The 21,637-nt window shown below is 42.2% G+C and overlaps 1 protein-coding gene across 5 annotated transcripts in view; it reads right to left on the bottom strand.

Annotated features, from left to right (window-relative positions):
- The window catches only part of MYCBP2 (MYC binding protein 2), a 196,032-nt gene that overhangs the window by 93,090 nt on the left and 81,305 nt on the right, over positions 1 to 21,637 (bottom strand). For all 5 annotated transcript variants that reach the window (XM_066580830.1, XM_066580838.1, XM_066580848.1 and 2 more), the window contains 14 exons: positions 17,434 to 17,568; positions 14,591 to 14,674; positions 13,099 to 13,195; positions 12,791 to 12,983; positions 10,408 to 10,682; positions 8,030 to 8,251; positions 7,473 to 7,664; positions 6,466 to 6,672; positions 3,297 to 3,428; positions 3,030 to 3,208; positions 2,763 to 2,905; positions 1,636 to 1,736; positions 1,285 to 1,500; positions 145 to 367 (listed from right to left, as the gene is read on the bottom strand). In XM_066580830.1, the coding sequence (XP_066436927.1) occupies positions 145 to 367; positions 1,285 to 1,500; positions 1,636 to 1,736; positions 2,763 to 2,905; positions 3,030 to 3,208; positions 3,297 to 3,428; positions 6,466 to 6,672; positions 7,473 to 7,664; positions 8,030 to 8,251; positions 10,408 to 10,682; positions 12,791 to 12,983; positions 13,099 to 13,195; positions 14,591 to 14,674; positions 17,434 to 17,568 (2,399 nt within the window). The remainder of the gene's footprint in view (positions 1 to 144; positions 368 to 1,284; positions 1,501 to 1,635; positions 1,737 to 2,762; positions 2,906 to 3,029; positions 3,209 to 3,296; positions 3,429 to 6,465; positions 6,673 to 7,472; positions 7,665 to 8,029; positions 8,252 to 10,407; positions 10,683 to 12,790; positions 12,984 to 13,098; positions 13,196 to 14,590; positions 14,675 to 17,433; positions 17,569 to 21,637) is intronic.

Raw genomic sequence — 21,637 nt, 5'->3', positions numbered from 1 at the left:
TTTGTTGAGCCATCCAGATTGATTTTTGTATCACAGAAAACCTATGTTGGCTTGTGCTATTTACTAGCATTTGTTTTAACAAGCAGGTGCATGAAGGGTTTCTAAAATACAACACAAGTCTATACATTAAACTTCATACTTTACCTGGCAATATTAAGACAGGAGCTGGCCATCCAGAGGAGCCAGAAAATTTCTTAAGTTCCACCCAAGAATTAAGGCTTTCATGAACAGGGAACTTTGGTCCAAAACCTGAGATATGGGCATTTCGCCCTGGGATCATGAGGCGCAAAACATCTTCAGACTGAGCTGTGCCACACTGCGGGTCAAACTCCACCGATATCCATCTAACACACTCCGGGAAAGACACCTGAAAACATAAATGCTCATTTATGGATTCAGAAATTCAGACTGATCTCCCAGACGGTTCACTGAAACCTTCTACAACACGGCAGCATACGGTGGAATTTCATTCAATTTACTGTCAGTAGGAAAAAACATTCTGGCTTAGAATTCTGTGAAATGGGTCTTGGGAGAGGAGCCGTTGGCACACCACCCCTCTGAAGTTAGAAAAGACCCATCTATGACAGTAAGTGGATATAGTTATTAATACTTGTCAACTGAGCCATTTCCCTTGATCCCACCAGAAATATGCAAGCTCGGCCAAGGTGTCAGCAGCTCATTTCCCATCAGGACAAAGGATAAAGCTGGTTGAAATCTAATATGACCATCCCGATTCTCATTCTTAGGCTGGGCTCACACGAGCAGACCAGATTGCGTATGTGGGGGACCCACAGTGGATTCCGGCTGCAAGCCTGGCCGAGGACCCTGCATACCTGCTCTTACTGTATTGTAACGGGTGGCGGCTCACAGGCGGTCATGCGCAGTACAGGGGTTTTTTTCTTGGTCTTTTTGCATTTCCCGCGCCGTTTGCTTAGCGGGTACCCGCAGCCCATACGCAATGTTAATTGCGTATAGGCTGCGAGTCAGATGGCCACTATTGACATCAATGGAGGCCATCCGCGCAAAATAGAGCAAGCGTCAATTTTTCTTCCGCTTGCGGAATACACAATTCATATCCACAAGTGTGAACGAAAAAGGAAAAGACGCATGCCTTTCAATGCAGATTTCCCATGCTGACAGCGATAGACTCCACAATCCAAATCTGCCCGTGAGAGCCCGGCTTTTCTTTTAGGATGTATTTCTAGTTTTCTTTAATGGCCGTCTAAAGTCCAAAAGTGCATTTTGCCTTTGAAGAAAATCTAAAAGTCTGATGGTAAAGCCTACCTTATATTGCATCACACTGGCTGGTTTGTATGGGTGTTCGCTTTCCACCACAGCATAGTGATTGGAGGTAGTACATGCAGAGAGCTGTTCAGGCTGATTACCAGTTGTACTGTCAGTGGACTGATTGGGATTGAAGAGAGGAGGTGCGTATTTCTGGTTTAAAATAGCAACTGATGGTAGCAGTTGTTGCACAAGGCCGAAAACCTCCACAGCGGCCTATAATAAAAAGTAGAGTAAGTGTAAAGCAACTCCAAAAACACCTTCACAAGAAAGAATTTTACATAATCCGTAGAACCACGCTTACAATTCGGACTTTCCCAATGATTTCACCCTCCAAAAATGTGTTCTTACTTTTGGAATTGCAGCTGCTACTGGTCCAATATAAGCTATCAGAAGAGGAAGCAGCATAGAAAACAGACTGGAGGAACTAAGCAGTTCTGGAATGTCATCAGCTGGGAAGAAAAAATAAAAATGAGTAATACATAACACGTACATAACACGACTTCTCATGCCACACTGAACTCTGCTGCAGTCAACACATTATTGCACATCTATCTTTGGAGAGGTTGGGAGGGGGAGGAATTTAAAGGGGTTGCCCTACTTAATTTTTTAAAAAATGTTGGGCCCCCTGTGCTGAAAACGTTAGAAAAGCAATATATTCAGTGTGGCACTGGAGTGTTGCTTCAGCACCTCGGCATCTGATAGGTGGCATCCCATAAACCTGTCACATGGGCTTGTAATGTAGAAGCCACTTCATTCAGTTTACAGTAAGTCACTGATAAAGTCCCATGTGGAGGCTTCCTATCGACTGCAGCGGTCACATTGGTAAACGAAGTAAATAGAAGACCAAAAGGTCCAGAGCAGCGGTGTGGGGGCCTTTTTTTTTTAATACATACATGCACTATATATATATATATATATATATATATATATATATATATATATATATATATATATATATATATATTTATTTTTTTTTTTTCTTTTTCTTTTTATACACACAATACTGCACCCAAAGTAAGGTCAGTCTCACACGAATGGGTTGGATCCCGAATGCAGGAGCGTTAGCTGAATCAGACCCTGTGCCAGACTGGAGTCTGCATGTACCCAAATTTATCTGTACTGGAGATGGTCCGGACGGCTCATCGTTGGACATGCAGTCCAGATTTTTAGGTTTTTTTCCCCTGCGCTGTCGCTAGGCGATGACGTTGAGTTTAAATCCATTCCACAATGACCATTGCGAAAGGGCCGTGGGTTGGATGGCTTCCATTGACTTAAATGGAAGCCGTCTCTGCGGAATCCACACAAAAATAGAACATGCGGTGATTTAATTTCCGCAAATCGCTGTCCGCTCACATAAGCAGACATACAAATGTTGTTTCAATGTGTGCGGAATACCGCAGATCGTCCGTGCAGGTGAGGATCTTGGATATGGTACACTCGATAAGAACCAGTACAAAAAAAAAAAAACTACTCACCATCAACAGCGAGTGCTCTGTGCAGCAGGTCCTTCGCAGCTCTGGTTACAGCATTTACCACAGAAAGGGCCCGGCTGCAGTTTTTGTCTTCTTCATTGGCCTTACTCAGTAGCTGAGACTGAAGGTCTCCATCATACTCACTCCTATAGTGTGAATACGCAGACATAAGTAGCAGAAAGCAAAATATGCATGTTAAAAGACTGTCTACTTGTTCAAGAATTCCAGAAAATGGCGCACGCAGAGCAATGATAACTAAGAACCACCAACCTGTAGTATAAGACTTGTGGAATTTGCCCCCTGGTTTGGTTTGTACCATTACTGCTCAAACTACAGGAACTGAAGGTGAACGTCACACCATCCGGACACTGAACGGTGGTCATTCCCCCATCGCCATTAGCTGTCCGGCTCCCGTAATTTCTCAGGCGCACTGCGTATTTCATGTTCTCCTACGGAATACAGGTATCGAATATTTAACCGCTTTGATGAGAAAAATCCCACAGCAATTTTACAAGGTGTAGTTGCCCGTTTTAGTACCTTTAAGGGCACGGCTTTATCCAGTCTAATTTCAGCAATATCACTGGGCGACTCGTCTGTCGTGTAAGTGCCTTTCACTAGCTCCAGGGATGTCCACCTATGAGAGTGTCCTGCGTCTCCAGAGTGGTCACTCTAAAAAAGGACAACAAATATACAATAAAAGGCATGAGCACCGGAGGTATGGTCAACAGATCGGTTCAGGAAAGCAAAGAGAACCTCATGGCATCAAGCTCTTAAATTACAGTTGGTGGGCAAATTATCCTGAAAGGCCCTTTTACATGGAACGATTGTCGCTCAAAAAGTCATTTAAAGACCAAAAATGAACGATAATCGTCAGTGTAAACGCTGCAACAACCGAACGATCAATCATTTGATTTTCGTTCATTTTATGCAGGTACGAAAGCCACTGTTTGCTCGTTCACTAATCATTCAGTCCCCCCAGTGCATGTGAACGACTGAACGGTTTCTCATGTAAACAAGCCAGCGACCGCCTCCCAATTCCGCAGCAAACAACTCCCATAGCACGCTATGCAAAAATGATTTTTCATGTACAAGAGTAGAAACCAATTCTATGGTTTCAGCATGCTCCGTTTTCCTACAGATCTTACACAGACAGCTTCTACTGAAGTCAATGGAAGCCGCCCGACCCCGCTGCCGGTCCGCAAATGTCAACCGCATGTAAAGCGGGAGTTTAGGGGAAAAAAAATCTGTACTGTGCACGTCTGACTGAGCTGTGCGGACCATTCACAGTACAGAAAAGAAGAAAATACAGGTACGAGCGGATGCCAGCTGGGCATAGGGATGGATTCCACTGTGGGCTCCTGTATACACAATCCGACCCGCCTGTGGGCATGAGGCCTAAAGCTGATGTGAGGCTATAATTATACATCTGCGTAGTCTGAGTGAGAGGAATGGCAGATGTGGGAATACCTAGTAACTGTCTGCTCGCTCCGATCTGAAGCGCTGGTAGGAAAGACAGGACAGAAGTTTAGGAGTAGGAGCGCCTGACTTCTTATACCTTGTGAGTCACAATCAACTGACTGATGTCGAGAGCCATATTTAAGGCTGGCTTCACACAGGCATAAGTGCATTTGCGCTGCGCATTTGCTTGTTGACGTTTGAGCATGCCTGTGCGTTTCACTGTATTTTCTCTGTGCACGTTAATTGTTATCTGCACGCGCCAAAAAAAAACAAAAAAACGAACATGCTTCCACTGGATTTTAATGGGCAATTAGGTTCAGATAGTTTAATATGTGCTATGCTCATGTGCAATACGCATGAAAATGGAATATACTGCATATTTTTTACTCAAATGAAATGTGCATGCAAAATATAAAAATGTGAACAGACCCATTGAAATCAAAATTTGCCTGCGGAATAACCTGCGCAAAGATGTTTGTGTGAATAAGCCCCAAGTCTGACACTTTAAAGAGAACCTGTCATGTACTTTGTGCTTCCCTCAGTAGAAGCAGCATAAAGTAGTGACAGACATTCCAATTCCAGAACTACAGGGTAAGGTTTGGTAGAACGAGTACTTCTATTGTGGCGCTAAGCAAGAGATCGGTACCGCTTATTCATAAGGTATTGCAATTTTCGCCCACTGGCATGATTGCCACACCTCTCATTATGTAATTTAACAGCAGGGAAAGTGTCGATCAGTGTGTGGGTGACGCTAGCAGAGCTTCATGAATAAGCCAGACTGATCTCGCACCATTCGCAGTGGCTTCACTACACAAGTCCTCAGACATTATCCTGTAAGTGACAGACTTTTGGGATCAGCGTCTGTCGCTACTTTATGCTGACAGTTGACAGATTCTCTTTAAAATGTGGAAAAATACAAAATACATTGATGTACACCAATTGTTCTGGAGATAGAATGTCTGCAATACAGTTTATGAATGCCATAGCATCTGAATATGTTGTTATAAGGCTGCCTTTCCACTGGCGAGAAAATCGTGCGAGATTTGTGAGTTGCGAGACGCACAAATACGAACCTGATTCTTTTGAATGTGTTCATTCATATTAGCGATGTTTTCCTGCATGTCAATGCACTGTATGGCAGCCTATCCTTCTGCAAAATCTCCCATTGCATTCAATGGGGCCGGCGGCAGCAGTGTCAGCCCCACAGAGCAATGAGAGAACTCTGCGGAATCCACGGCCCGTCTGCAATGTCAATGGAAGTCAATGGAAGCCGTACATGCAGAATCCACAGGGAAACAGAGCATAATGCCATTTTTTTTAATCCGCAAGCGGAAACCGCAATTGGTTTCTGCACATGTGCATAAAGAATCGCTTTTGTATTGCATGCAATGGGCGGTATTTGCTGGGGAATCCGGAGGCGGACACCGGCTCTGGATCCCGCAATTCAAATCTGCCTGTGTGCATTCATCCTTACTGACAGTGTTAGGCAAGCAAGAACATACATGATTACTCTTTTTTTTACCTCTTAAGGACCAAGCACTGTAAATTTACTGCGCTTGGTCCTAGGCTTTAATCCCGACCAATACCAAAAACACGGGACATGACTAAAGCCTCTGCTGCTGTAATCAAGCAGGAGCAGGTCGGGTCCTCAGCCGTTAGTCACAGCTGGGAACCCGGAGGAGAATTTTTAACTGTCTTCTCATTTCCCAAGTGCTCAATGAGTGCTATGTACCAAGAAGTCAAAGTGGAAGAGGTCTTATATGATGTCATGGGGGTCCATAAATTGCAAAGAAAATAAAAAAATTACAGAATAAAAATACATGCATAAAAAAAGAAAATGACCCAAAGCCAAGGCCAGCTAAAACAATCTCCGCTGGCACCTTGTAATCCAAAAAGACATATTCTATGTCAAAACATTCAAAACAAAAATGAGGAACCCATTACCATACTTTTTTAAATTAGTAAATTAGAAATAAAAAAAAAAAAAAGTCAGTGAAAACGATATTAAAAGCTAGCCCTATAGGTCACAGGGGAAAAAATGCGGTAAGAATAACTCTGGTAGCTGAAGGAAAAAAATAGGGCAGTAAAACCAACCCATGGGTAAAATCCCGAAAAAGTGTCTGGCGCTTTAGGTATAAAACAGCCTGGTCCTTAAGGGGTTAAGAAAGACATCCATTTGGAAACTAGGCGATATAGGATCAAAAATAAAGACTTCTGTTAATCTCTGAAGCTCCTGAAAAATACTCACATCATCCACCAAAACTTCTAGCTCATACTCATGGATTCCCCCGCCGCCATACACACAGAAGCCAACAACCACCACGCCAAGTTTATCCACCGAGAAGCAGATGGCGTCTGGGGAGCCATTCCCCGTGTTCCAGCTTCTACCCTGGCTGGTCTTGGTGAAGCGATTAGGAGTGGACTTAACAGAATGCAGAGAGTTTAGTCCATCAACCTGGAAGAAAAGTAATAGGTTAGAGGCCCCACATTTCTTTGTTGTGTATTCTTCCTCTAGTTATATACTCCATAACCCGCTAATTTTGAAGAGTCTTGGAACCCTCTGTATAAAATAAAAAGGTTTCCACTACACAAAACGTTAAAAAAGGAAAAACTGGAATTTCCAGCTAATCCGCTGTTAAAAGCGAATCTCGCTATTCTAACTCAGTTCACCTCTAACAGCCGATCAAGCTGAAAACCATGGCATTGTGTGGGAAAACACATGCAACTAACATGCACATCAAATCACAGTAGAAAGATATTGCAATAGAAGGCCTTTTAGGTGAATGTCAGGCTAAGGGTGCCTTCACACTCCCAATAAAAATCGCGCGAGTGAGTGAAAACGCAGCATTATGAAACCATGTCTTTTTTTTTTTAATAGTACAGCTTTTTGAAAAATAAAACACCCCCCCCCCTCAACTAAATAAATGTGGCATCGCCATAATCGCACTGACCCATAGAATAAAGATATGACGTTTGTTACTGTACAACGTAAAAACAAGACAATCCCCTTCCTTTCCCCCCATTTCACTACACTTAGAAATTGTTAAGGATTTTTCAGTAAATTACATGGTACCATTGAAAAATACAACTCATCCTGCAAAAAACAAGCTGTAAGACAGCTATGTCAATGGATAAATAGAAGTTATGATGTTCTAAAAGTAGGGATGAAGAAAACCAAAACCGAAAAGTGATAGGGGTGGGGGTGGGGCAGCATTATTGAAGGGTTAAACAAAATGTGGACTGGACGGTAAATACCTCTGATCCAAGGGCAGATGCCGTCAATTCACTGACAATGCTAGCCAGAAGACCACAAGTGTTGGAAACCAGGTGTGAAGTGAAGAGTTCATGCTCCTTGCGCAAGCTGTTCCTTACAGGTAGGACCACAATAACTAGCATCTTCTCCAGAACTTCTCGGAAACTTGTCATTCCAGAAACATTTTCCTCACTCTAGATAACAAGTCATAAAATAACTTACTGAAAACTGCTATAAATGCTTAATACACCTACATAGATATCAGGAACATGATTGGGAAAAAAAACTGCAGTGTGCCTAGTTTGCATGGTGACCGCGCAGCTGGCACGGATATCTGCCATGTGTGCCAGTGGATTCTAAGCAAACAGGGCCATAAGAGTACAAAGCTACAATCAAGTCCACTTTGTTAACAGAAAGCAGGGATTTTTTCCCCTGAAAGCCTTGCTTCACATTTACAATCAATATTTCCTTCAAGGTTTTTCATATAAAAATAAGGATAATTAGAGGCATTAATGCACATCAGTGATTTTTATATAGCAAGAAAACCGTCTTCCCAGACCTGACTCAGCTTTTCCATGCAGGACACCAGTAGAGGGAAGCGATGAGCCAGCGCCGTATCATTCTCTGTGCTGACTTGCTTAATCATGGAACGTAGCAGAACTTCCCCATCATAAGCAATGGGGAAAATGGAGGTAAGCTTCACAGAAGTGTGACAGAGCGCCGACATGACAGCCGCTAGCAGGCGACTGCTTGAAGTCTTGAAATTTGCTTCCTGTATGTCCTTTAAAAACAATAACATATTAAGTCGGTGACCAAGACAACAATGCAAAAAAGTATAAAAAAACACTCAATACTAAACTTTATATTTTGGGTATGAAGTTGAATTTCAATAGATTTCTTCGAAGAATTACCTATCTGCAAAATGGGAAAATCATTTAATCTTACCACGCCCTTACCCCCAAACCAAGTGTCCCCGACTGAATGAAGCAATGATCATATGCGCATGCTACAGCTTCATTTCTATGGGACTACCGGAGAGAGAGTACAAGCGTTCTGTGGCAGGCCAATAGAAATGAATGGAGTTATAGGCCTCATGTCCACTCGAAAAATACAATCCGCGCAGAATCTGCTGCGGATTTCCGTGGCGGATTTGCTTTAAATGGTATTTTTTTTGCATGCAGATATCCGCACACATTGCTATCAATGTGATAGCAATGTTGCCGATCCGCGGCAGAATGGAGCATGCCGCGTTTTTTCTCCCGCGCGTGAAAAACCCAATTCTTTTAAAATGCCATCCGAGGGCGCAAAAGTCAATTTAATGGGCCATTGATGGCCAATGATTCCCTATGGGGAAAATCCGCTGCGGAGTCCGCAATTCCATTTAGCTAGTGGACATGAGGCCATAGGGCGACCATGGGGACATCCGATTCATAATCAGTGGGGGGTAACATTGGTCAGATTCCTGCCAGATGCATCACCTGTCCTATTCACATGATTATTTTCATGGGACAATCCATTTACTCCGAGTACATTAAAAACACATTTCACACTCCAGAAACAGACAGGCGTGTCTATCGGAGTCTTCTTGGGTCTGTTGTCATGTGGATTTATGCGATTAGACCACCACATATGCACATTGGCTTTGAGCCTTTAATCTTACATAATCATATCAACACTATAAATATTAAATGGACCATAACTTTAACACAATTTATGCTTATCCATCAACCTTTGTGTATATCAGCAGGCCGGCTGCACACGACTGGGTCAGATTCCGCATGCGGGAGCCCACAGCGGAATCAGGCTCTGACCCATTCTGGCAACCCCGCGTACCTGCCTTTCCTGTAATGCAGATGACCGCAGACGCTCGCCAGTCATGCGCAGTACAGGTTTTTCTTTTAAAACATTCGCAATGTCAATAGTGGATGAGTCGCAGGCTGGGCTGCTTCTATTGACTTCAATGGAAGCCGTCTGTGTGGATTCTGCAGAAAAATACAACATGCTGCAATTTTAAATCCGCTCGCAGAAATCGCAGTCCCTGTCTACTCATGTTCTATTCCTTCAATGTGTGCCGAATACTGCGTATCGTCCGCCTGAGTGACGATTGCAGATTCCGCCATTCAAATCCGGTCGTGCGCAACCGGCCCAATATTGTAGATTCGTATTTATTCATTTTCTTTTGTTTTACAACTGAAACTCAAGTTTGAAATGCCTGCCACTAGGGGTCTCCCTTCCAGGACCTTTGCAATCCAAAGTCCCAACAAACCTCACAAAAAGAGTCTATATAATTCCCTAAAGTTCCCATGCAAAATGCTACATAAACTACAGCTCAATTTCAACAGACCACCCAAATAGACGATTTCCTTTGGAAATAAACAAAAGCAGCTAGTTTATGATGTATACCGATTTATTAAGGCCGCCTGCACACGAGCGGAAATTCAGCGGTGGGATTTCCCATGGAATTTCCGCCGCTGGAAGCCTGCATAGGATTGCGTTAAACGCAATCCTATGCAGACAGCAGCGTTTTGGCCGTGCGAAATATCGCGCAGCAAATAACGGCATGCGACGCACCCGCCGCCAGCTCTGGTCTGCGCATGTGCCAGATGCCCGGCAAGCCGGCACATCAAAAAGCCGGAGCCGGCGAGCGCGGGTGAGTATGCGCTGGTCCCTGCAGGTGCTTGGGTCGGGTCCCGCGGTGAGAATTCTCGCCGCTGGATCCGAGCCGCCCCATCTGCAGGCGGCCTAAGGCAAATACTGTGATCACTGCTAATGGTGGATTCTTTGATGAAAATATAAATAAATAATATGTAAAGGACATCACAGCGCAATTCATTAGTTTTTTTATTAACGTGTTTGAGTACAAGACATTCATTTTGCCTCGTTTGTGGGGTACTGGGATGAACCTAGTACGATACTACTAGAAAAGGATATTTGTACCTGATCCAAGCAATTCAGTAAATCGCAGAGACAGGCCCACTGGAGTGCTGGCGTGGGGTAGAAAGAATGGAAGCAAGCTGTGAAGGTGTTATGACACTCCTGAAGAACAGCTTCCAGTAGGCTTAAGGGTTGACTCAGATAGCCTTGGGGATCATTGTCCAGTTTCATCATGCAGTTATCCACACCTTCAGAAAGAATTTTCCTTAGCAAAGTTCTTGTTTTTCCAATGCACTCAGCCAGTTTGGTTGTTTCTTCTATGACTGGTTTAGTAGTTGCTTAAAGAATGACCAAAAAAAGTATTAATTTCCTAACACACAGCAACTAAGAACAAAGTTAATTTTTATTATCTGAAGTAGTTTTTTTTCCCCCTTCTAAGTTCCCCTTTTCTTTAAAGAGGTGTCTCATGAATCCAAGATAAGGGACCTTTAGAGGTGGTTATGGCTTGTACCCTACCAATTAAATTCAATGTGTGAAATGGCAACGAATACCCTTTAAAACAGATAATTGAAACATAGACTTTTAATGGAATAATAAAAGACATCAAATTAAACTCATTGAAGTCAAAGATCTACGCTAAAAACTCCATTCTGCAGTCCACACTGTGGTATTACTGCTTCTACAAACGGCAGATCTCTCCGAATAAGTCATATTTTGATCACAAAGGAAATCCTGCCCTGAGATGCAGGATCCTTTACCTGTGAATGCACATAGCCTATATAACTGCCAAGAGAGTTGGACCCCACCACAACGTACGTGCAATCTCATAAATAAGCCAGGGCTACTTGAAGCCAGACATATCTTACTTCAGGAGCTGTCCCTTGACTAAGTACTAGAAAACTATAAGTAATAGGTCATTGGTCTCAGTGTGTCTAGAAGGAAGACGTTACAGCATTCAAGGTGCAAAGTTTAAGTTTTTATTCCTCAGGGACATTATTCCTCCAAGGATATAATTAAGAGTTTCAGACTTGAATGCGGCCACATCTTCCTTTTAGGATTCTAGATTAGATCCATGGATTCTGGTTCCAGGTAACAGTGCATTCAGTTCCTCCCTGCTAAACTGTTCTGGATTGTGCTGCTGGCACCGGATCAGTTGATCAGTTTCTACTTGTGCTGCCCTGACTGAGAGCAGTAGAAAGTACATGACAGGTTCCCTTAAAAAAAATAAAAATAAATAAATAAATAAATTAAAAAAAAATAGCACAGCTTGAATGTTTTTTTTTTAATGAAAAACACAATTCGGAATGTTTAAGGTCACCAGTCATTTAGAATCTTGGCCTTTTGTTTTAACATTTTTTATATAAGTTGTATGTTGTCTGTGGGCAATACTAGCTTGACTAAGACTCATTTTGAGTCGAAACGTTGCAGCTATCTGCCGGCTTGTAGATTGAAATAAAATTGTCCCATTGGGAACGGAACTGCACCTTGTATGCTGCCAGACTCCAACTACTTTATGCTAGTCATTTAGAATCTGATTCATTAGCCTCAGGCAATTTTTGACCACATAGTTATTAAGTGAATTAGTGATATTTAATACATTAGAGTGGTACACAGTACAAGGTATTTCCATAGACACAGAAGCTCCAGGGGGCAGCTGTGCAACAAAGCTCTAGCAGGCAGACCCTGCGATGTTGGAGGTGGCAGAAAGTACAAAAAAAAAAAAATGGATTTTTGGTACCTACTGTAAAATCTTTCTAGTCATGTTCATTGGGAGACACAGCGAAGACCATGTGGTCTTGTGGCAGACCACGCAAGAGAGGTAGAACCTCTCAGTCAAGCTGTCCACTTTGAGGCTTGGTCCTCATCTATATCTGAGGGGGAAGGGGAGAGAGATAGTTGCCGCTCTGACTGACTGCTGTCCCTGGACCGAAGGTTTATTTGAGGTAAAAGGCTGACAGACGGACGAACGTCGTGAATGAGAAGATCTACCTCTCATGTGTGGTCTATTAGAGTACTTAGAAATGTTGATTAATTATATACTTCTTCATACCCATACATTTAACAGTGTACACTGCCTACTAGAAACCCACAACATTGCTAACAATAGAATATGTTTATATTAATATTGCCAGTTATGAAGTTTTACTATATCATAGCGTGCTCGTTTACATCCTGAATGATTATATTGTGCAACACATTTTATGTCACATGACCTGTAAGAGGGTTTGAGTAATTTTAGTGATGAAAAAGCAAGCGTAACATGTAAAACTGAAAGCATCCACTGAGGTACTTGGGAAAGAAATATATATCACAGCTTAGAAGTAATCCAGAAAAGTCAGCCAAAATATTCCTTTAATTTTACAAGCATGAAAAATTAAAATGCAGCCAACAGGCAGCAGCAAAAACAACGTTAAGCTACTGTACAATGATGTAGACATATTCATACCTGATATAGGATAGATCTCACATGTGTAGACTCTCAAAAGTCGTAGACAGCAAGTCCCAACAAATCGAAGTCTCTCCAAATCTAGCAGCGTTGCTGTGTACTGAAAGCCTTTCAGCCCTCTCAGCTCTTCTACACCTAGAACCAAAGTGGTCCAGCTCCAGTGCAAAATACTCAACAGGGATTCAAAACACTCCTGGGTAAAGCAGAAGACCAGGTTCAACAGAAGTTAGACTCAGGAAACAAATATGAACGCATATATTGTATATGTATATATTTTATGGGGAGGCGGAGATGGGTGGGACACATACCACTGAAACAGATCGGGCAAAAGATCTCTTCAGGATGTGCACTGGTTCACTGACTTGCTGTTTTCCTTTAGCAGCACTCCCATCACTTGTGGGCAACCTGAAAGATGAACAGAGTACAAAACATGTCAGATCCAAAATAAAATTAAAAATGACATGCGTTGCCCTTCTGCTTCAGTTAGAGCAAATCATGCAGGATCAGAACACAATTTTGCATGGAAACAAAAAGTTCTCAACCTACCTTTTGACTCATGTGAGGCTCATTCAACTTGAGAATGGAGGAGATATAAGTACATATTACATGCAGAAAAGCAATTCTATATTCAGTTACATCCAGTCTAAATGAAGTGGTACAAGGAATACATGTTTATAGTGGAACAGATAGAATTTCAAAAAAATCTGCCATTTAGAGCTCATGTCCTTGGGCGGGTTTGAATTGCGGATCTGCAGTTCAAGACGCCCATTTGGAGACATGGGCGTCCACACCTTAATTAAAGCCCACGGCCGCCCAGAGAGAGAAATGGGCATCCGCAGATTGATTAAAGCATGCGTATTTGTTTTGCAGACCTTCTGGTGCGGAAAACAAAATCGCAGCATGCTCTATTTTGCCACGGTTCCCGCAGTGACGGCATCCATTGAAGCCATCTGATGAGTGGCACACCCGCAGCTGTCACTGCAGATGTGCCGTGGATCCTGCAGGAAAGCCTGACATTTAAAATAAATAAAATGAATGAATCTACGCTGTGCATGCGCGGCAGGCCCGCCTATATCCACGGAGGAGAAGACGGAAGACCCGCAGTGTCACGCAGACGATCCGGAAGGGTAACTAATGTCCTCTTGCCGCGGGTAGGGTGGGACTCCGAGGCGGGCTCCCGTCCATGGAATCAGACCTGCCCCTTGTATATGCACAGTTTGGAGAATTCCATTACGTCTGCAATATTTTCAATGTGGAAGTCTTATTGCTGTCATTGCTTAGTCATAACTAAGGGCTCCTATGCTGTAAACTACAAAGTTGGGAATCACAAGCGACAGATCGAGGTCCACAGAACACTAGAAAACCTCCTATGTAAAAATGAGCATTCCCTGCAATGTTTGTGCAAGCAAGCACCTGAAGGTCCTCTGTGAAAGTCATCAGGCTGTTCACTTTTCATCATGCTCCTAGATGTTAATGACCTGAAGAAGTGCTTTGTGTTCATATAGATGGCACTCCTGGTAGGGATTTATTTTATAGCCCTCTTTCCAGTCCCACCTCCTCCCACTGCTTTTCCCTGGATTTATTATTCCATTTCGTACAGCAAATTTGAAGAAACAAAGGGGTGGTGAGGTCAGATATATGTATGTATATAAATATATGTACATGTATAAGGTTTCCTGCACAGCAGGGGAAGAAAAAAAGAAAGCTTGGAATTAACTGCCAATGGGAAACAAGCCCTTTTCTCCAAGACGTTTTTATACATCGTCCCTGTAATGTGTACTGAGGACTAGAGGTTCTCACCTGTATAGCAGCTGAGGTATTTGACCAGCATTGACATCTGTGCCATTGTTTGACTTCTTGGAGCTTTTGAATTGGAAAACAACCCTGGAAAAACAAACAGAACTATCAGCATCTCAAGTGATTGAAAAAGTTAATACTTTATGAAATTGCTATTAGGAAATTGCTACTGGGGGAAAAAAAAACTTGAGAACTTTGCTTTAAGTTCCATTATAACCTTCTGAAATCCTATTTTAACCCCTTCCCGCTCCAAGACGTACATTTACATCCTGGAGCATCGGGGTATGTATGAAGAGAGGTCGCAGGGCGACCTCTCTTCATACAGCGCGGGCATCAGCTGTTTATTACAGCTGACACCAGCGGGCAATAGCTGCAAATCGGCTGTGCAGCCGATAATGGCTATTAACCCATTAAATGCCACTGTCAATTCTGACAGCGGCATTTAAATCCCCCGAACAATGCTCGGGGGTCCCTTACGGCACCCCCCCCCCCCCCCGCGGTGAGATCGGGGGAGCTGTGCAGCTGTCATGGCAGCCGGGGGCCTTCTGAAAGGCTCCAGGGCTGACATGGGAGACTGCCTATCAAGCCATCCCCGTGGGGTGGCTTGATCGACTGCCTGTCCAATTGCAGTATGACGTAATGCTGTAGTATTACGTCATACTGCAGGAGCGATAAAAGCATCGCATATAGAAAAAGGAATAAGTTTAAGTCACTCCCCTTTTGCCATATCTATAATTTAAAAGTCTAAATCATAAAATAAAAATACATATTTGGTATCGCCACATCTGTAAAAGTCCGATCTATCAAAGTTGCGCATTATTTACCCTGCACGGTGAACGTCGTATGAAAAAAAATAAAGAACGCCATAAATGAACTTTGTCACCCAGTTGGACAGAAAAAAATTCAATAAAAAGCGATCAAGACGACGTATGGATTCTGAATTGGTACTAACGGAAGCTACGGGACTTCCCGTAAAAATGAGCCCTTGCGCAACTAAGTTGACAGAAAAATAAAAAAGTTATTGCGTGCACAAGATGACCGCAGAAATTTTTTTTTTTTAAAGACTTAATTGAAAAAAATTAACTATACAGGTTTGGTATCGTAGTAATCGTACCGACCCATAGAATAAAGTTATCATGTCGTTATTGTTGCAGTTTGTGCGCCGTAGAAACAAAACGAACTGAAAGATGTCATTTTTCTTATTTTACTCCATTTAGAATTTATTTTTTTTACGTTTTTCAGTACATTATATGGTACTTTAAATAGCACCATTGAAAAATAAAACTCGTCCCGCAAAAAACAAGCCCTCATACAGCGACGACGATTGATAAATACATTTTTTTAAGGGGGGGGACGAAAATTGAGAAAAAGGGGTTAAAGGCTGAGGACCTTTACAGATGAAATTTACAGAGTTAAAGCCTTTTTACACGTTCAAATGAGCAAAAGCGAACGGCAATAGTTCAGTTTTAACACAGCTAATGAGCAGACGAGAGATAAAATGTTAACTTTTCGTTCATCATTTTATGCAGGACTAAAAATCGTTTGGTGTAAACTGACCTTTAGAGCATTGTTTTTAACCAATTAAGGACCAGGCATGGTAAATATACGGCGTCTGGTCCTGGGCTTAAAGCACTGCCCATAGTTACGCAGCGCTTTAAGCCTCTTGCTCTGCAATCAGAGAGGCAGGACCGGTTATCAGCTGTTAGGGACAGCTGATAAAATCCCCTCCAGGTTAACCCTTCCTGCCTTTTCCTTCCCTGAGTACACAGTGCTCAATGAGCATGTGACCGCCGGGGTTCCCTGCTACAGCAAAGCTGGAGGGTCATACTTAACCCTGGCCAGCTCTGCCAGTGACTGTCACTACAGGGGTTGCATCCCCCTGTAACTGGGGCTCCTATTGATGCCCGAGAGGTCTTATGAGGTCTATGACGTCATGGGGGACATGGATAGCAAAAAAAATTAAAAATAAATGATTACATACACAAGTAAATAAAAATGACAAAATAAATTATAATATATACAAAAAGAAAATAACACAAAGCTGATGCCAACCAAAATGGTCGCCGTATGCGCCCTGTAAACCAAAAAAACATACATATTATATAGCAAAATGTCCAAAACAAATAGAGGAACTCATTCCCATACTAAATTTTAGCATAAATGTACTAAATAAAAAAAATAACTATAAATGTTAAAAAAAAAAAAAAAAACAAACATTTTTTAGCATTTTACCCCCAATAAAACTAAAAACAGGGGGGAAAAAAAGTCAGTGAAAAAGATATTTAGAAAATCGCCCTATATGGCACGAGAAAAAAAACGCAGTAAAAATTATTTTGGTAGCTAAAGGAAACAAAATAAGGCATTAAAACCTTCACATGGGTAAAATCCCTAAAAAGTGTCTGGTCCTTAAGGTACAAAACAGCTTGGTCCATAAGGGGTTAGGGCCAATATGCAATTTGCAACCTGCTTCTAGTTTCAGACTTTCCTCATGTTGGTTAGTCCCTCTGAGGACAGGAGGTCTGTGTGTCCAGGAGACTGCCGTCTGCACTAGTTCTCACATATCAGCAAAGTATCATTTCTGTAATGCTTTCCCCTTTGGATAGACAGAGGGATCCCCTGACTAGTGCAGACACTGGTTCCCCCCCGTGTGTGGATGCCTTGCCCCTCCACCTGAAGAGCCCATTGTGGGTGCTCTCCCTGCACTACAAAGATACCGCCTGTGCACCTGCCCTTGAGTAAGCAAACACAGCCTTTTCTGTGATTTTAAGTAGATTTCATCCCATTTTCTAGGACTTGTTTAAATTGTGATATATATCAGTACCAAAAGAATCAAATCTCAGAATTACCCATCATCTGTAGTAATTGAAGCTTGTCCATGAGAGCCACAGTCGCTGCTAGGACCAGACACTCGCGCCCATGCCACATACCACCAGCCAGCTTGTAATAGGACGGGCTCATCGAACATCATCGCATATTTTTCTCTGGAGTGGAAGACAAAATCAAGCGTCAAATAGGCTATAATTTCTTAATTCGCTCTGACATGATTTCTTAATTAGCTCTAGATTAATGAAACACATCCAGCTAGTCACGAGAGAACGCACTTCCAGTCGTCTATAGAAGAGGATGCTATGCAGACACAAGGTTACCAGGATAAGAAATCGTAGCAAGGAGAATTACTTCATATAAAGCACAATGAAAAAGTGCACAAATGTATGCATGCTCTTCAACAGAATATACATTATAGTCAAACGCAAAGGGAATGTCTAATCAGAAAATGACCTATTAGAGAAATCACCTTTTAAAGTATTTTTGGAGATTTTTTTTTGGTTTCATTTTTTTTAGCCACTATATCTTTTTTTTGTTAAAACCCTAAAATCTGGCATTTTTCCCACTGACTATAGAGCCTAATAATAATCTGTCACTTCCTGATCTGTGATGTTAGAAGATTCAACATTCATAGGAGGTATAATCTGTGACCATCTACTCCTCTTCCCTGTAAAATGACCTCTGCACAGGTCACATAGCATGTCTAGAACGGTCTCCCATACAAGTCAATGAGTCGCCTCCTGTCCATTGTATTAACCCCTTCCCTCCATATCACGCAAGGGTACGTCATGGCAGCGGGGTACTTCCCACGTGGATAGCGCGAGATCATAAGTAATCTTGCGCTATCTGGCAGCAGGAGCTGGCAGTCACTCATAGCCAACCTCCTGCTGCAACAGCGGGGGGCATCGGATACCCCCCCCCCGCCCCTGTTAATCTCTTTCCTGTAAAACCTCTTACTAAGTAAATCGCGGAATGGAATGGGTTCCCTCTGTAATATTATCAAGTTCTCGCATTATAAATCGCAGAGAGCCCGGCTGGTTGCCATGGCAACAGGATGCCAGATACCTGTGTCCTGTATTGCCAATGCCTATGATCGATGTAATAAGGAGAGAAGTCTTGCAATGCCTTATCATAGCAATCAGAGCTGGTACGGTGTTAAAAAAAAATATATATATATATATATATATATATATATATATATATATATATATATATATATATATTATATATAAATAAATAAAATAAAAATAATTGACAAAATAAAAATGGGGAAAAAAAAGGAAAAAAAACAACAACCAACTTTTTTGGGGGCTTTTTCTCATATTAGCATAAAAAAAGAAATTCAAATCCCACATATTTGGTATCGTCGTGTTCGTAACGACACGTACAATAAGTTGAACATGCTTTTTATCCTACACGGCAAAAAGGGTTTAAAAAAAAAAAAAAAAAAAGCTGAAAAAACTGACTCGGAGCTCAGTCTATGAAAATATTTTAAAAGTTACAGGACTTTGAATACAGCGATTTAGGAAGAAAAAAAAAAAAAAAAGAATTTTGGTATCATTGTAATTGTACCGGCCCGCAGAAAAAAATTTATTGTGTCATTTATGCTGCATAATTGCTGCTTTAAAAAAAAAAAAAAAAAAATCCATGGCAGAATTGATGTGCTCTCTCTCCCTGCGATCATTAAAAAAAAAAAAAAAAATTATATACACACACACACGTTTTATAATATAGTCTATGTACCCAAAAATGGCACCGATAAAAACTACAGATCGCCACGCAAAAAACGATGATATAGTCTCCTACGCTCATGTATAACTAAGCAGAGGTTCTATATGAAAGATGGAGGAGACTGCACCACTACTTGTACAGACACTAAAGACATCATATCAAGCACTTGAGGAAGCACTTTCTCTGCACAGCACCCTAGGGAAGTAACATCTTGGAGGATGAGCAATCACAGTAAAAGCTTCACTTAAAGGAAGTGTTTCCTCTACATTTTCTGCATGAGAGCAAAGTGTGTGCTGACCTCATTGAACTATCCAAATGTGAATTATAAAGGCAGTCTCCCCACATTTTATGCGGTTATGGCATATGGCTGGGATATTCTATGGCTTTATGATTGGCAGTAATTTAACCTTTCAGATCCCCACCAATCCTGAGAATGAAGGGGATGCAGCAATGATTCAATATTGCATCCCCTTAACACCTTTTCTGATGCACAGCTGCGTGGCTGGGAACTGCATTATGTGTCCTTTATCATCAGGATTGGTGGGGGTCCCAGAGGTTGTACCTCCAGTGATCATAAAGTGATGGTATACTGCTATGATATGCCATTACGCTATAAGATGAGAAATTACCTTTAGAGGAGTTTCACACACACGAGCAAAAAGTTAAGGCCCTTTTACATGCAACGATTATCGCTTAAAAGCTATCTTTTGAGCAATAATCGTTGTGTGTAAATGTCTGCCCATCATGCACTTACTGTGTACTTTTCATCCATCGCTGACTTCAGGTCCGCATGAAATCCTCGTCCCTCAGGACGATAACATAAGCGGGACCCCACGCAGAGTTCTCCACGGGTAGCGCTGATAACATTCTTTCAGCAGCTGTTCCGCTGGAGAACAATAGCGATTTAGAGAACAGACTACGAGCTGTTCTCTAAATACATGCAATGAAGTACTAAAGGGCTGATTAGCCTATTAGTACCTATGCAAGACGATCGCTCAAAAGCGCGGAGCGATGACCTCACCAGGGGCGGAGCATGAGAAGCACTCACATACATACTTACTGACAAGTGGTCGTTAGTTTGATTTACACTTTCGACCATCAACCCAGACTCATTAGCAAATTAAACGATGATGACTCGAACAGACATGTTTAATATTGCTGAAAGCTGAAACTTGGCTCAGAAAATTACGCAGCGTTGCAATGATGAGTATTGTGCATTGATGAGGCCAATATCCATGTGTCCGGAGGTGTTAGACAAGGGGCGACACGACAACCCTGAAGTGAGAATAAAGGTGGATAACAAAAGTGCAGGTTTGATGATCTGGGCAGGAATTTCATATCGGGATTGATAGGCCCCATTCTTTTTTGGAGGGATCGGTGACAACAAACACTTGGATCTGCTTTAACCCATCATCTAGGATTGGGATATTTTCAGTAATTTTTAGCAACAGCAGGACAGGCCCCGGCATATCATGACTGGTTAGAAGAGGCACTCCCAGAGCATTGACTAGGCAGATGTTGGCCAGCTCACTCCCCAGATCTTACCCCACCTGACTTTTTCCCGTTGGGGCCATCTTAAAAATAAAGTGTAAGCGCATCCTATTTCAACAGTCAATGAACTGAAGCTGGTCATCACTGAGGAATTCAACAACATTCCAGTTCAAACTACCCCTGTCCCACTAATAAATGTGTTAAAGAGAGATTTATAGATATATCTAAAACAATTCTATTCCCTAGAAGGAGTTGTCGCAATCGAATGAAACTTTATATGTGTGACTGTAAAATTGATATAAGCGATTACAATATCAGCGCAAAAAGATTATATTGCAGAAAATGGAACACTTGAAGGGAGGCTCTAGTACCCTGTTGTACCGCCTCTAGTTTGAATGCAAGATGTGATATTGAATTCATTGAATGGCCGAGCGCTGTCTTTGAATGGCTGAGCACTGTGACCAATCACAGGCAGCGCTCAGCTGTCATTTAATCAATGGCTGAGCGCTGCCTGTGATTGGCCAAGTGCTCAGCCAATCAGACGCAGCCCTTTCAGCAGGCGGGGTTTTTAAATCCCCGCTTGCTGAAAGCACTTCATTACAGTGCCGGGATGAAAAGCGGCTAGATGCACCTGAGCCCCGCCAGTGGCGGACAGGTGTGTGTGTGTGTGTATGTATGTATGTATGTATGTATGTATGTATGTATGTATGTATGTATGTATGTATGTATGTATGTATGTATGTATGTATGTATGTATGTATGTGTTTAGTGACAAGGGGACTCTCAGCAAGGAATACTACTACATATGCAGTACCAGTAGCTGCTGCATTTCCCACCCTAAGCGTATACCCTAGTCACAAAGTTTTCCCAGTTTTTTTGTGGTAAACTTAGGTGCCTAGGCATATATTCAGGTCGGATTATACTCGAGTATATATGGTACGTCAGAGGTATGTGCCGGATATCCTGAACGTATCACCGAGCTGTCGTTGTCCCTCATACCAC

Source organism: Eleutherodactylus coqui, chromosome 1, assembly GCF_035609145.1.
Source record: "Eleutherodactylus coqui strain aEleCoq1 chromosome 1, aEleCoq1.hap1, whole genome shotgun sequence".
Classification (NCBI taxonomy): Eukaryota; Metazoa; Chordata; class Amphibia; order Anura; family Eleutherodactylidae; genus Eleutherodactylus; species Eleutherodactylus coqui.
Note: the sequence above shows the minus strand (reverse complement) of the source record. Positions and strands in the feature narration are given on the sequence as shown.